The sequence below is a fragment of the Oncorhynchus kisutch genome, linkage group LG17 (assembly GCF_002021735.2).
Source record: "Oncorhynchus kisutch isolate 150728-3 linkage group LG17, Okis_V2, whole genome shotgun sequence".
Classification (NCBI taxonomy): domain Eukaryota; kingdom Metazoa; phylum Chordata; class Actinopteri; order Salmoniformes; family Salmonidae; genus Oncorhynchus; species Oncorhynchus kisutch.
The window spans coordinates 52423629-52438373 of NC_034190.2; the positions used below are offsets into that span (position 1 = coordinate 52423629).

General features: G+C 44.0%; 1 protein-coding gene across 5 annotated transcripts in view; it reads right to left on the reverse strand.

Moving 5' to 3' along the window:
* Positions 1-2766: 2766 nt before the first annotated feature.
* The window catches only part of LOC109907885 (voltage-gated potassium channel subunit beta-2), a 126320-nt gene continuing 114341 nt past the window's right edge, over positions 2767-14745 (reverse strand). For all 5 annotated transcript variants that reach the window (XM_031794048.1, XM_031794046.1, XM_031794047.1 and 2 more), the window contains 5 exons: positions 14531-14651; positions 13922-14016; positions 12994-13114; positions 12462-12550; positions 2767-6560 (listed from right to left, as the gene is read on the reverse strand). In XM_031794048.1, coding sequence (XP_031649908.1) covers positions 6471-6560; positions 12462-12550; positions 12994-13114; positions 13922-14016; positions 14531-14651 — 516 coding nt within the window. In that variant the 3' untranslated portion in view covers positions 2767-6470. The remainder of the gene's footprint in view (positions 6561-12461; positions 12551-12993; positions 13115-13921; positions 14017-14530; positions 14652-14745) is intronic.

Sequence of the window (14745 nt, forward strand, 5' to 3'; positions counted from 1 at the left end):
GCCCCCAGCTGGTGAGGGTAGGTAGCAACACATCTGCCACATTGATCCTCAACACTGGAGCTCCCCAGGGGTGTGTGCTCAGTCCCCTCCTGTACTCCCTGTTCACCAATGACTGCATGGCCAGGCACGACTCCAACACATCATTACGTTTGCAGACTACCACAAAAGTGGTACGTCTGATCACCAACGAGACAGCCTATGGGGAGGAGGTCAGAGACCTGGTGTTTCCAGAATACAACCTATCCCTCAACGTAATCAAGACTAAGGAGATGATTGTGGACTACAGGAAAAGGAGCACCGAGCACGTCCCCATTCTCATCGACGGGGCTGTAGTGGAGTAGTTTGAGAGCTTCAAATTCCTTGGTGTCCACATCAACAACAAACTAGAATGGTCCAAACACACCAAGACAGCCGTGGAGAGGGCACTACAAAGCCTATTCCCCCTCAGGAAACTAAAAAGATTTGGCATGGGTCCTGAGATCCTCTAAAGGTTCTACAGCTGCAACATCGAGAGCATTCTGACCGGTTGCATCACTGCCTGGTACAGCAATTGCTCGGCCTCAGACCGCAAGGCACTTCAGAGTGTAGTGCGTACGGCCCAGTACATCACTGGGGCAAAGCTGCCTGCCATCCAGGACCTCTACACCAGGCGGTGTTAGAGGAAGGCCCTAAAAATGGTCACCGGAATGCCAAGTCTAGGACAAAAAGGCTACTCAACAGTTTTTACCCCCAAGCCATAAGACTCCTGAACAGGTAACCAAATGGTTACCCGGATTATTGTGTGCCCCTCCCCCCAACCCCTCTTTTACGCTGCTGCTACTCTCTGTTTATCTTATACGCACACTTTAACTATACATTCATGTACATACTACCTCAATTGGCCTGACCAACCAGTGCTCCCGCACATTGGCTAACCGGGCTATCTGCATTGTGTCCCACCACCCGCCAACCCCTCTTTTTACGCCACTGCTACTCTCTGTTCATCTTATATGCATAGTCACTTTAACCATACCTACATGTACATACTACCTCAATAAGCCTGACTAACCGGTGTCTGTATACAGCCTTGCTACTCTTATTTTCAAATGTCTTTTTACGGTTGTTTTATTTCTTTACTTACCATCACACACATACCTTTTTCACACTATTGGTTGAGCCTGTAAGTAAGCATTTCACTGTAAGGTGAATCTGTTGTATTCGTCGCGCGTGACAAATAAACTTTGATTTGATTTGATTCTCGCTTCGCGTGCGAGATTCAAATCAAGGTTTATTTGGCACGTGTGCCGAATACAACAGGTTCACCTTACAGTGAAATGCTTACTTACAGGCTCAACCAATAGTGCGAAAAGGTATGTGTGTGTGTGTGTGCACAATTCTCAGAATATGTCTTCACTGAAATACACACAGCCAACATTTAGAAATAAGCACTATTTAAGAGAAACACCTGAAATGGGTTCCTTTTTCTCTGTGTATGATTCTCGCTTAGAGTGTGATTGGTGTCTGCTACAAATCTAGGATGAGCCTGCTATTACTAAGTTCTGAAACGTAAATAAAGTTTCCTGTGGAGACAGATTGGCTGTTACCTGTTGTCTTCAGTAATCAGTAATGCATTATACATGCTGGAAAGTGGCTTGTTGGTCTAGGGGTATGATTCTTACTTTTGGTTGTGAGAGGTCCTGAGTTCAAATCCTGGATGAGCCCTTTAAAAAAGACCAGTCTAAGTGAAAATCTTAAACAAAATTCTCAGAATATGTCTTCACTGAAACACACACAGCCAATGCTAGGTTTAAGAGAAACAGCTGAAATGGGCTCCTTTATCTCTGTGTGTGATTGGTGTCTGCCGCAAATTTCAGATGAGCCTGCTATTACGAAGGTCAGAAACATAAATAAAGTCTTCTCATTCATAAAAATAAGCTAGAAAGTGACTCGTTTGTATAGAGGATCGATTCTTGCTCCGGGTGCGAGAGGTCCTGGGTTCAGATCCCCGACGAGCCCTTTAAAAAGGACCAGTCTAATTGAAAACCTTTAACACAAATTATTGACGATGAATGAGCTAGCTGGCTTTACACGTGCCTTATTTGTGATTAGCCAACATTTGCATATAATTAGCATTTAGTTATTTGATGTGTATCTTTTTTGACATTCAAAGACCAAATTGCGTCCCATACTCGATATTCTAAAGGCAGATTCATTACCTTTATAACCATTATCCATCTTGGCCTTCCGAGAAGACTTTTGAGTCTTGAATACTTTGTGTTTAAAGATGAAATTATCTCATTTAGCCAATGTAACCACTCACTAATGTAAACACTCTTAACCATACAACATAAAAAAAAGCTGGATGTTTACATTTGGACAATATGCTGTATTTGTATCAACTTTAGCTAAAGAGAAGTGTCATAGTGGGTGCCCATGCAATATATAAACAGTCACTTTTCTGTCTGGTGTACTGAAAATCTGGACACTCCATCAATCTTGGCAGCCTGTGTTGTGTTGAGAGCAAAATGTTATATAATCAAAATGTAATTTACAAGGGCACCTTGGTCAAGAGACAACATTAGTGTTGTATTTTGATATGAATTGAAATAAAAAATGAACAAACTAATTTACAATCTGATAATTTTGTCCCTTGTTTCATCATCACTTTTTTCTCCAGATTGGATAGGTTTACGACTAAATATAAACAATTCAAACCGCTTTAAGTGTCTTTGCTTTACAAACTTGATCATCTTCAATGGGAACAAATTTCCACACAGTCAAGTCATGTATGGAGTCAATAAGTTTATTTTTATTTATAGCATTTATTTGAATATTTATACGTTCTCAAGCTGTAAACACAATTCACCTAAAGTCTGCTTCAATCACAATTCAGTTAGCAATGCTTGCAAAATGAACAGAAGATAAAACAAAGGCAGAAAGTGATAGCTAACAGCCATACAGTATATACAGAATTTAGATTATATACAGTACAGAAAGAATCTGTGAATCCATTATGTATTTTGACATTGCAAATGAACAAATACCTTGCAGTTGACTATATTACAGATTCCTATGCTGCACAGTATTTGTGTGTGTAAAAAATAAGACCATTAAAATAGCTTGTGAATTAGTCCCTTTACATGAAATGCACAGTAGCGTTCTCTACTTAGTTGATTATGTTTGCTCTTATCTACAACATAGTGTGTGTCTTTATAGCGTGCCTTAATTAGATGCTCGGGCTGCCATTTACTTGTGTCTGACCAGCATTCCATCAATCTGGAAAGGATAGAAATGTTATATAATGTAAATTTACTTTAAAACACACCCAAAGAGAGTGATCCGTGGCTAAATAATCACTTTTCATTGGATGAGGCTCACGCATAGCTTGGGTGCCCATCTCTTTCTCCTGGCACCCAGGCTAGCTCCCAACACACTCCTTTACTTAATGTTTTTAAGTGACAGTCTGATGTAGAGATGCCTTGTGCAGTAGCTCACTGGGACAAGGTAGAACCAGGCCTGGTGACCACAAGCTCAGAGAAATGAACAAAGTCAACATCAGAGCACACAGTACGAAACATAAGAGAGCAGTGTTGGTTACTGGTATACACCCATACACAGGATCGAACTCATGAACACATGCATCCACTCACACACATATGCAACTGTACAATTTGAGCGGTTACAGTATATAACCTGTCTTTAAAATAAGATGTTTCCTATATGTTGCTCAGTCGTGAGCTTTGGTGAAAGCCCAAAAGCCTTACAGGCGAGGCCAGTTGTAATCCTTAGATACATAATTTAAGCATACGAAACATAGGTATGTTACATGTAAAACATAGGTAGACAACTTTTAAAAAGCTGAAGGTTTACACTCAGACAATATGCTGTATTTGTATCAACATTAGCTAAAGAGTAGTGTTATAGTGGGTGCCCATGCAATATATAAACAGTCACTTTTTTGTCTGGTGTCCTGCAAATCTGGACACCCCATAAATCTTTGCAGGCCTATGTTGTGCTGAACTACGGGCTAAGTTATCCTGGAAGCACATCCATCAGCCTACCTTAAACTATCATCAGACCTAATGCTCAAGTTCCAGTCATTTCAGACCCAGTCATTTATTTCAGTAACTGGTTGGACAGCAGAGTTGATGTGGGCCAACTATCTCAGTGTCACAACTCCAATGGGTATAGATACTTATGCAAACTGGAGGGTAAGGTGTTACAAAATTGTATTTACTGTAGACTTCACTGTCTTGTTACTAAATGGTATCATACCATCGACCATCCATTGCCATAGTTAGAGCATGTCGTTATAATGGCAAGTTATCTTGCCAAATTGAAATTACGTTATCAAATCAAAATATATAGCTCAAAATATTAAGGTGAAGCATGGATCAGGTTTTAATACCAATTGTAGACAGGATGGGTGTTTTCTCAGACAAGAAATATCAACATCAATGCTGCCATTGATGTTATGACCTGAAGGTGGCGCCAAAGACCCAACAAAGATACTCCTGAGGTTTGCAGCATTGACTTTGACATGTCCCTCTCTCTCTTTTTCTCTCTTTCTATCTCATTTAGAATGAGATACAACCACAGTGTGTCTAGGTCACAAATGCTTTTGAACAATGTTTAGAATAGGGACACAACATCATTAGGCAGTAAATGCAACATTGCAAACACAGAAAATACTATGTTTGCAACTGTGTTTCCCAAATATCATGTTCCCACATCTTCAATGACAGAGGAAAGGAGACTGGGCTGCATGAAAGCCTTCCTAAATGAATCTCAAGCGACGTTGAGACTGAAATCAAAACTAACCACAGTCACTCTGACTGGCAGAAACCACTTAGATGACTTGAGTATTATACAGTACAGTAATATGTGTGTTGGGGTGTTCTCTTTGGCTTTAGACGAGTGAACATGTCTCTTGTCCAACTACAGCAGTGACCACGACCAGGTAAAGTGAGCTCACGCACACACACACACACACACACACACACACACACACACACACACACACACACACACACACTAATATAACTTTGTCTGATCACAGAAAGCATTTATGAAACTGGAACATTACACTTTAAGCAAACATATATATTTTCGGGAAGGGAGAAGTAGTTTTTGGTGGTGCCAGTTCGTTCTGTTTTGTGTTACATAACTTCATAACACAGGAAGCTGTTTTATCGAGCACTCTGTCTTCTGCGATACAGAGAGTAAAAAGTTAAAAACACTTAACCTGATCCAGTCACAATAGGATGTGACAGAGTTTTGAGGCAAGGGGTTTTCTCACTGAGTGCTCTCTGAAAAGCCATTACTGTACACAGCTGGGAGGGCTGCCCTCTTCACACTGATGCAGAGGGAGGGAGTGTGTGTAAAGGTGTATAAGTGAAGAAATACAATGAATAGGATAGACAGCCATTCGGTAGGCTTACAACAACAAAAAACACACAGACTGGCAGATGTACAGTCTTGTAACTAGGTGCAATTCAGAAATAACTCATAATGGTTCAGTCTGTAAACTGAAGAAAGAGTGGGTACAGGCAAGATCTCAACTTTTTGCCAGTTGAAAAGATGGCAGCCCAAGTTGCCTTAGTTGAATGGGTGTGGTTTAACCATACTAACTATTTAAGTGTTCAATGTCCTTTTTCAACTCATCATCAGAGTAGTGGGACACATGCCCTTTATATCAGATACAGAATCATGTCCACTCATCATTCTATTTCTATTATCTACGCATGGAATAGTATCAGCTTTGGTAATCTCAACAAATGTTCAGTATTAGCTATTTAAAGTTGCAATATGTAACGTTTTGGGCGACCTGACCAAATTCACATAGAAATGTGTGTTAAAGATATGTCATTCTCATTGAAAGCAAGTCTAAGAAGCGGCAGATCTGTTCTATGTGCTCCTGTTCTTAAGTTTTGTTTTGTTTTGTGTCTTACTTTCAGTTTTGCACACTAGCTTCAAACAGCTGAAAATATTGTTGGTTATGGAGAACATATTTCACAGCGGTTTAGATGTTACAGTGATTCTCTGCACTATACTTGCTTGTTTTGTCATATACTGAAATTAAGCGAACTATTTGAATTTTTGTGATTTTGCACAGTGCATCTTTAATGGAGTGCTGGATCAATTCATTGTATGCGACCTATACAAGACAAAAACCTTTTCAAAGGTGTTCTGGATTCTGAACCTTTTCAATCAAGAATCTGTTATAGAATAAATAGTTTATGAACAAAGTGCTTTTAAGGACTGTGAATGGTGAATACAATTCCTTGGATGGGAAATGTCTCCAAGTCTCCTCTAAAATCTTTGGGTTGGGAGAAAGATATATATATTTAGATACTCTGATTGACTTTCCCAAGTGGTTCAATGGCTATATATTTCCCATGGTGCCTGGTGTCTTGTTCAACTGAAGCTGGTCGCAGACGAGGAAGAAGGAAGCTGCTGACCTCCGCCCAACAATGTTCCTCAGGCAGCCTCTAGGATCTGTAGTCCTTTTTACTGTAGGGCTTGTTGCCTAGGATACTATCCATCTCATGAACGATGGAGGACGACAACTTTGGAAGAACCTGTGAGAGAAGGAGAATGACATAATGAACACAATGTCCCCATTGGAATTTAAATTCAATGCCACTACACATGTCATCAAATCCATGTCAACAATAGTAAACAAATCAAAGTTTATTTGTCACGTGCGCCGAATACAACAGGTGTAGTAGACCTTACAGTGAAATGCTTACTTACAGGCTCTAACCAATGGTGCGGAGAAAAAGGTATGTGTGTGTGTGTGTGTGTGTGTGTGTGTGTGTGTGTGTGTAGGTAGGTAAGTAAAGAAATAAAACAACAGTAAAAATACATTTTAAAATAACAGTAGTAAGGCTATATACAGACACCTGTTAGTAAGGCTTATTGAGGTAGTATGTACATGTAGGTATTGTTAAAGTGACTATGCATATATGATGAACAGAGAGTAGCAGAAGCGTAAAAAGAGGGGTTGGCGGGTGGTGGGACACAATGCAGATAGCCCGGTTAGCCAATGTGCGGGAGCACTGGTTGGTCAGGCCAATTGAGGTAGTATGTACGTGAATGTATAGTTAAAGTGACGATGCATATAAGATAAACAGAGAGTAGCAGCAGCGTAAAAGAGGGTTTGGGGAGGCACACAATGCAAATAGTCCAGGTAACCATTTGGTTACCTGTTCAGGAGTCTTATGGCTTGGGGGTAAAAACTGTTGAGAAGCCTTTTTGTCCTAGACTTGGAACTCTGGTACCGCTTGAACTGCGGTAGTAGAGAGAACAGTCTATGACTGAGGTGGCTAGGGTCTTTGACAATTTTTAGGGCCTTCCTCTGACACCGCCTGGTGTAGAGTTCCTGGATGGCAGGCAGCTTTGCCCCAGTTATGTACTGGGCCGTACGCACTACACTCTGAAGTGCCTTGTGGTCTGAGGCCGAGCAATTGCCGTACCAGGCAGTGATGCAACCGGTCAGGATGCTCTCGATGTTGCAGCTGTAGAACATTTTGAGGATCTCAGGACCCATGCCAAATCTTTTTAGTTTCCTGAGGGGGAATAGGCTTTGTCGTGCCCTCTTCACGACTGTCTTGGTGTGTTTGGATCATTCTATTTTGTTGTTGATGTGGACACCAAGGAATTTGAAGCTCTCAACCTGCTCCACTACAGCCCCGTCGATGAGAATAGGGACGTGCTCGGTGCTCCTTTTCCTGTAGTCCACAATCATTTCCTTAGTCTTGGTTACGTTGAGGGATAGGTTGTTATTCTGGCACCACCCGGCCAGGTCTCTGACCTCCTCCCTATAGGCTGTCTCGTCATTGTCAGTGATCAGGCATGACCCAATACCATCATTAGGTTTGCTGACGACACAGGTAGTCAGCAAACTTCATGGTGTTGGAGTCGTGCCTGGCCATGCAGTCGTGGGTGAACAGGGAGTACAGGAGGGGACTGAGCAGGCACCCCTGGGGAGCTCCAGTGTTAAGGATCAGCGTGGCAGATGTGTTCCTACCTACCCTCACCAGCTGGGGGCGACCTGTCAGGAAGTCCAGGGTCCAGTTGCAGAGGGAGGTGTTTAGTCCCAGGTTCCTTAGCTTGGTGATGAGCTTTGAGGGTACTATGGTGTTGAACGCTGAGCTGTAGTCGATGAACAGCATTCTCACATAGGTGTTCCCTTTGTCCAGGTGGGAAAGGGCAGTGTGGAGTGCATTAGAGATTGCATCATCTGTGGATCTGATTGGGCGGTATGCAAATTGGAGTGGGTCTAGGGTTTCTGGGATAATGGTGTTGATGTGAGCCATTACCAGCCTTTCAAAGCACTTCATGGCTACGGACGTGAGTGCTACGGGTCTGTAATCATTTAGGCAGGTTGCCCTTGTGTTCTTAGGCACAGGGACTATGGTGGTCTGCTTGAAGCATGTTGGTATTACAGACTCAATCAGGGAAATGTTGAAAATGTCAGTGAAGACACCTGCCAGTTGGTCAGCACATGCCCGGAGCACACGTCCTGGTAATCTGTCTGACCACGCAGCCTTGTGTATGTTTTTTTTTATGTGTGTTTTTTTGTTGTTGAATTTTTACCCCCTTTTTCTCCCCAATTTCGTGGTATCCAATTGTTAGTAGCTACTATCTTATCTCATCACTACAACTCCCGTACGGGCTCGGGAGAGACGAAGGTCGAAGGTCATGCGTCCTCCGATACACAACCCAACCAAGCCACACTGCTTCTTAACATGGCACGCATCCAACCCGGAAGCCAGCCGCACCAATGTGTCGGGGGAAACACCGTGCACCTGGCAACCTTGGTTAGCGTGCACTGCGCCCGGCCCGCCACAGGAGTCATTGGTGCGCGATGAGACAAGGATATCCCTACCGGCCAAACCCTCCCTAACTCGGACGACACTAGGCCAATTGTGCGTCGCCCCACGGACCTTCCGGTCACGGCCGGTTGCGACAGAGCCTGGGCGCGAACCCAGAGTCTCTGGTGGCCCTTAACCACTTCGCCACCCGGGAGGCCCAGCCTTGTATATGTTGACCTGTTTAAAGGTCTTACTCACATCGGCTACGGTGAGCGTGATCACACAGTCGTCCGGAACAGCTGATGCTCTCATGCATGCCTCAGTGTTGCTTGCCTCGAAGCGAGCATAGAAGTGATTTAGCTTGTCTGGTAGGCTCGTGTCACTGGCCAGCTCGCGGCTGTGCTTCCCTTTGTAGTCTGTTATAGTTTGCAAACCCTGCCACATCCGACGAGTGTCGGAGCCGGTGTAGTATGATTCAATCTTAGCCCTGTATTGACGCTTTGCCTGTTTGATGGTTCGTCGCAGGGCATAGTGGGATTTCTTGTAAGCTTCCAGGTTAGAGTCCCACACCTTGAAAGCGGCAGCTCTACACTAGCTCAGTGCGAATGTTGCCTGCAATCCATGGCTTCTGGTTGGGGTATTACGTGCAGTCACTGTGGGGATGACGTCCTCAATGCACTTATTGATAAAGCCAGTGACTGATGTGGTGTTTTCCTCAATGTCATCGGAAGAATTCCGGAACATGTTCCAGTCTGTGATAGCAAAGCAGTCCTGTAGTTTAGCATCTGCTTCATCTGACCATTTTCTTGTATAGACCGAGTCACTGGTGCTTCCTGCTTTCATTTTTGCTTGTAAGCAGGAATCAAGAGGATAGAGTTGTTGTCTGATTTACCAAATGGAGGGCGAGGGAGAGCATTATACGCGTCTCTGTGTGTGGAGTACAGGTGATCTAGAATTTTTTGCCCTCTGGTTGCACATTTAACATGTTGATAGAGATTTGGTAGAACTGATTTAAGTTTCCCTGCATTAAAGTCTCCGGCCACTAGGAGCGCCGCCTCTGGGTGAGTGGTTTCCTGTTTGCTTATTTCCTTATACAGCTGACTGAGTGCGGTCTTAGTGCCAGCATCCATCTGTGGTGGTAAATAAACAGCACAGAAAAGTATAGATGAGAACTCTCTAGGCAAGTAGTGTGGCATGCAATTTATCACAATATACTCTACCTCAGGCGAGCAAAATCTAGAGACTTCCTTAGATTTCGTGCACCAGCTGTTGTTTACAAATATTCACAGACCGCCCCTCCCCCTCGTCTTACTGTTCTATCCTGCCGGTGCAGCGTGTATCCCGCTAGCTGAATATCCATGTCGTCATTCAGCCGCGATTCCGTGAAGCATAGGATATTACAGTTTTTGATGTCCCGTTGGTAGGATATTCGTGATCGTAACTCATCTAGTTTATTGTCCAATGATTGCACATTGGCGAGTAATATTGACGGTAACGGCAGCTTTCCTAGTTGCCTTCTGCGGGTCCGGACGAGACATCCAGCTCTTCGTCCTCTTGTGTCGCTTCCTTTTGCAAATAACTGGCATATCTGCCCTGTGAGGTGTTTGGAGAATATCGTGTGAGTCCTGCTTGTTGTTGTTGTTGTTGTTGTTGTTGAAGAAATCTTTGTCTAATCCGAGGTGAGTGATCGCTGTCCTGATATCCAGAAGCGGGCTGTCGTGTGCCTTTTACTAAGAAGTGGCTTCTCTCTGGCCACTCTACCACAAGCAAACAGTTTATTACCCCAAAGGGAAATATTTCCCAATAATGTAAAGCATTTAATTGAGCCACAATGTAAAAAACAAAAACAAAATGTTCTGGAAATTAAGCAGATGTCGCAGATGTACAGTGTCTTTGGAAAGTTTTCAGACCCTTTGACTTTTTCCACATTCTGTTACGTTGTGCCTCATCAATCTTCACACAATAACCTATAACGGCAAAGCAAAAACAGCTTATTTTTTTCCGTGCTAATTATTAATAAAAATATAAAATAGAAGTGTTCAGACCCTTTACTCAATACTTTGTTGAAGCACCTTTCGAGACTTCTTTGGTATCACTCTACAAACTTGGAAGACCTGTTTTTGCTGTTTTTCCATTCAACTCTGCAGATCCTATCTAGCTCTGTCAGGTTGGATAGGGAGAGGTGCTACACAGCTATTTTCAGACCTCTCCAGAGATGTTAGATTGGGCTCAAGTCCGGGCTCTGGCTGGGCCACTCAAGGACATTCAGAGACTTGCCCGGAAGCCACTCCTGCATTGTCTTGGCTGTGTGCTTAGGGTTCTTGTCCTGTTGGAAGGTGAACCTTCGCCGCAGTCTGAGGTCCTGAGTGCTCTGGAGCAGGTTTTCATCAAGGCTCTCTCTGTACATTGCTCAGTTCATCTTTGCCTCGATCCTGACTAGTCTTCTAGTCCCTGCAGCTGAAAAACATCCCCACAGCATGATCCTGGCACCACCATGCTTCACCGTAGGGATGGTTCCAGGCTTCCTCCCAGCGTGACGCTTGGCATTCAGGCCAGAGAATCTTGTTTCTCATAGTCTGAGAGACTTTAGGTGCCTTTTGGCAAACTCTAAGCGGGCTGTTATGTGCCTTTTACTGAGATGTGGCTTCTGTCTGGCCACTCTACCATAAAGGCCTGATTGGTGGAGTGCTGTAGAGATAGTTGTCCTTCTGGAAGGTTTTCCCATCTCCACAGAGGAACTCTAGAGCTCTGTAGGAGTGACCATCAGGTTCTTGGTCACCTCCCTGACAAAGGCCCTTCTCCCCCGATTGCTCAGTTTGGCCGGGCGGCCAGCTCCAGGATTAATCTTAAACATTTTCCAATTAAGAATGATGAATGTGTTCTTGGGGACCTTCAATGCTGCAGAAATGTTTTGGTACCCTTTCCCAGATCTGTGCCTTGACATAACCCTGTCTCAGAGCTCTACGGACAATCCCTTCGACCTCATGGCTTGGTTTTTGCTCTGACATGCACTGTCAACTGTGGGACTTTATGTAGACAGGTGTGTGCCTTTCCAAATCATGTCCAGTCAGTTCCATTTACAACAGGTGGACTCCAATAAAGTTGTAGAAACATCTCAAGGATGATCAATGGAAACAGGATGTACCTGAGCTCAATTTCAAGTCTCATAGCAAAGGGGATGAATACTTGTGTAAATTAGGTATTTCAGTTTCTAAAAACGGGTTTCTCTTCGTCATTACGGGGTATTGTGTGTGTAAGACTGTAATGTAACAAAATGTGGAACATTTGAAGGGGTCTGAATTTTTTCCGAAGGTACTGTATTTACCACTTAGAGGCAATGCTCGTTTAGAAGGTATTTCTCAGTGTGTGGAGAGAGAGGGAGAGCAAGTTTATGTGGTATGTGAGTAAGTATCCATAAGTATGTGTGAATGTGAGTTCTTGCCCACCTGGGTTCACACCCATTGTGTGTGTGTGTGTGTGTGTGTGTGTGTGTGTGTGTGTGTGTGTGTGTGTGTGTGTGTGTGTGTGTGTGTGTGTGTGTGTGTGTGTGTGTGTGTGTGAAAGAGAGAGAGATCATGTGTATGTGGTATGTGAGCAAGCATGCATAAGTACACTATATGTGAATGTGAGTACTTGTGTGTGTGTGGAGTATTCACTTCTGACCTGTATTGCTGCTAGATTCTCCATCAGTTGGTCTGTGCTGGAGGCCCCCAGTAGCACAGAGCTCACCCCTTCATTCCTCAGGCACCATGCTGTGGGAGGGAACAACCACACAGGAAAATGAACAATGTGTGTGTGGAAGCACAAAGCACAGTGAAGGACTGAAGAAACACACACACGTCCAGTGCAACTAAGTGACTTCAGGTGACCACAAAGACTCATTCTCAGACACTATGACGTTAAGCTGAACCAACTCATCAAAGATTTGACTACCAGGGACTTGACCAACCTCCCACTTGAGGTCCTACTAGACAGACAGACTATGGACGACAGTTAGCTCATTTGCTAACTCTGGTAATTTGACATTGTTGAACACTATTAGATAGATTGCATAAGTCAGACTGACTGACGGACAGACTGCTTTAATGACTGACTAACACGTTGGAGCTCAAAAGACACAGACAGACGGATGGCTGGACAGGACAGGCAGACAGACAGACAGAGAGAAAAAGAGAGAGCGGCAGGTGTGTGTTACCGATGGCGAGCTGGGGCAGGGTGCAGCCCAGTCGCTCGGCAATGGCCTGCAGCTCTTTCAGCTTCGCCTGCTGACGGCGCCCCTCCTCACTCAGGATCTTGTCCTTCATCCACTGGTAGCCCTGTCACAGCACAGTACACACACGCATGCATGCGTACACACACACACACACACACACACACACACACACTCTCGCTCAGGACTACTGTATCCAGAAACCTCTGGGGTGCAGAGATGCCTTTCTGTGAATGGCTGAAAGTTATACATTTATCACACACAACACATCCAGTGTGTGTGGATCTCTCACCAGTGGCAGAGTAGATGTCTGCAATGTGAGTGAACTACACAGAGACTGTAACTGACTGCCTCTGGTTATCGCACACACACAGCTACCTGTACCCTCTGTCTTAGACCTTGGTTCTGTGCTTCCACATTTGTGTGCTTGAGTGGACTTAAATAGCCTGTTTCCACCAGTGAAGTGTATGACATAGGAAATCAGTGGCATAGATCCCTTCATTGGAGGATTATTAAGCCAAAGATATCACTGAACAATAGCAGGAGAGCTATAGACAGCATGGTACATCACACATACTGTAGAAAGAGCACTGTGTGTGTGTGTGCGTGTGTGCGTGTGTGAGTGCATTTGAGCGTAGGTGTGTAGAATCTCCAAGGAATGTTCAACTGAAGCTGGCTGACCCATATACACCGAATGGCTTTCCTGACACTCAAAGTCTCCAATCCTCAATTGACACGGATTAGTTCAGAGGAACGTCCTACAACAATGTACTATCAGGATAAACTGTTGTTAGCAGAAAGGAAGGTGGCAGGACTAGAAAACCACACCAACTACAACCACAAGCAAAGGGGTGTGACAGATGTGGACTGGAGAGAATAAGGCATCAGTCACTCGTCAAGGATCAAAGGTTACCTTTAGTGAGGCCCGTGAGTACGGGGGTACCCCACTATCGTACTTCCCTGAGATGATCCCACACGCCAGCGGAGACCACGTCATGGCACCCACACCTGCACAGAGACATCGGGATCATATTCATTAGTGCACACCGTAGCAAAACGTTTTGCAACGGAAACCGAAAACAAGTGTTTCTTATTGGACAAGTTCAGGTAGGCCGTTTATGTTTCAGTCCATTTTCTTCCATTTGGTGCCTAATGAATACCCAGCTTTACCGCCATTATGACTTCCATGCCTTGGTCTTTATGTGCCTTGACAAGCTACTTGGACTGAGAGCATCTCCTAAGAGTGATTCATTCAAAATACAAATAGTGTATATTAGCTACATTACAATTATCACAACTTTTGGCTAGCATTAGCCACATTACCAAACATGAATAGCAGCACATGGAGTATGTTTGTGGCACAAATGGCAGACCTCAGCTCTTTCAGGATCTACCCTTATTAAACGCTGGAACAATAGAGATGGAAAGAGGGCACACATCTTTTATCGTTGTAGTAAGTGCATCCTCTATCCACCTTTATGGGTCAAACCGAAGGGAGGCAGATGGTTGCTGTGTAACTTACCTATTTTGTGGAAGAGCTCAGGAAGCTGCACCTCCACCTTTTCCCTCTGGAACATGTGGTACTCAGCCTGTTCACATATAGGGGGTATCAGGTTGAACTGCCTGGCCACTGAGTACGCCTCCTATAGGACAGACAACGAACAGCAGCAAACAGGCTCAGGGACGAGCAATGTAATATCGTAACAATACAGTGATGGGAATAAGTCATTGATTATT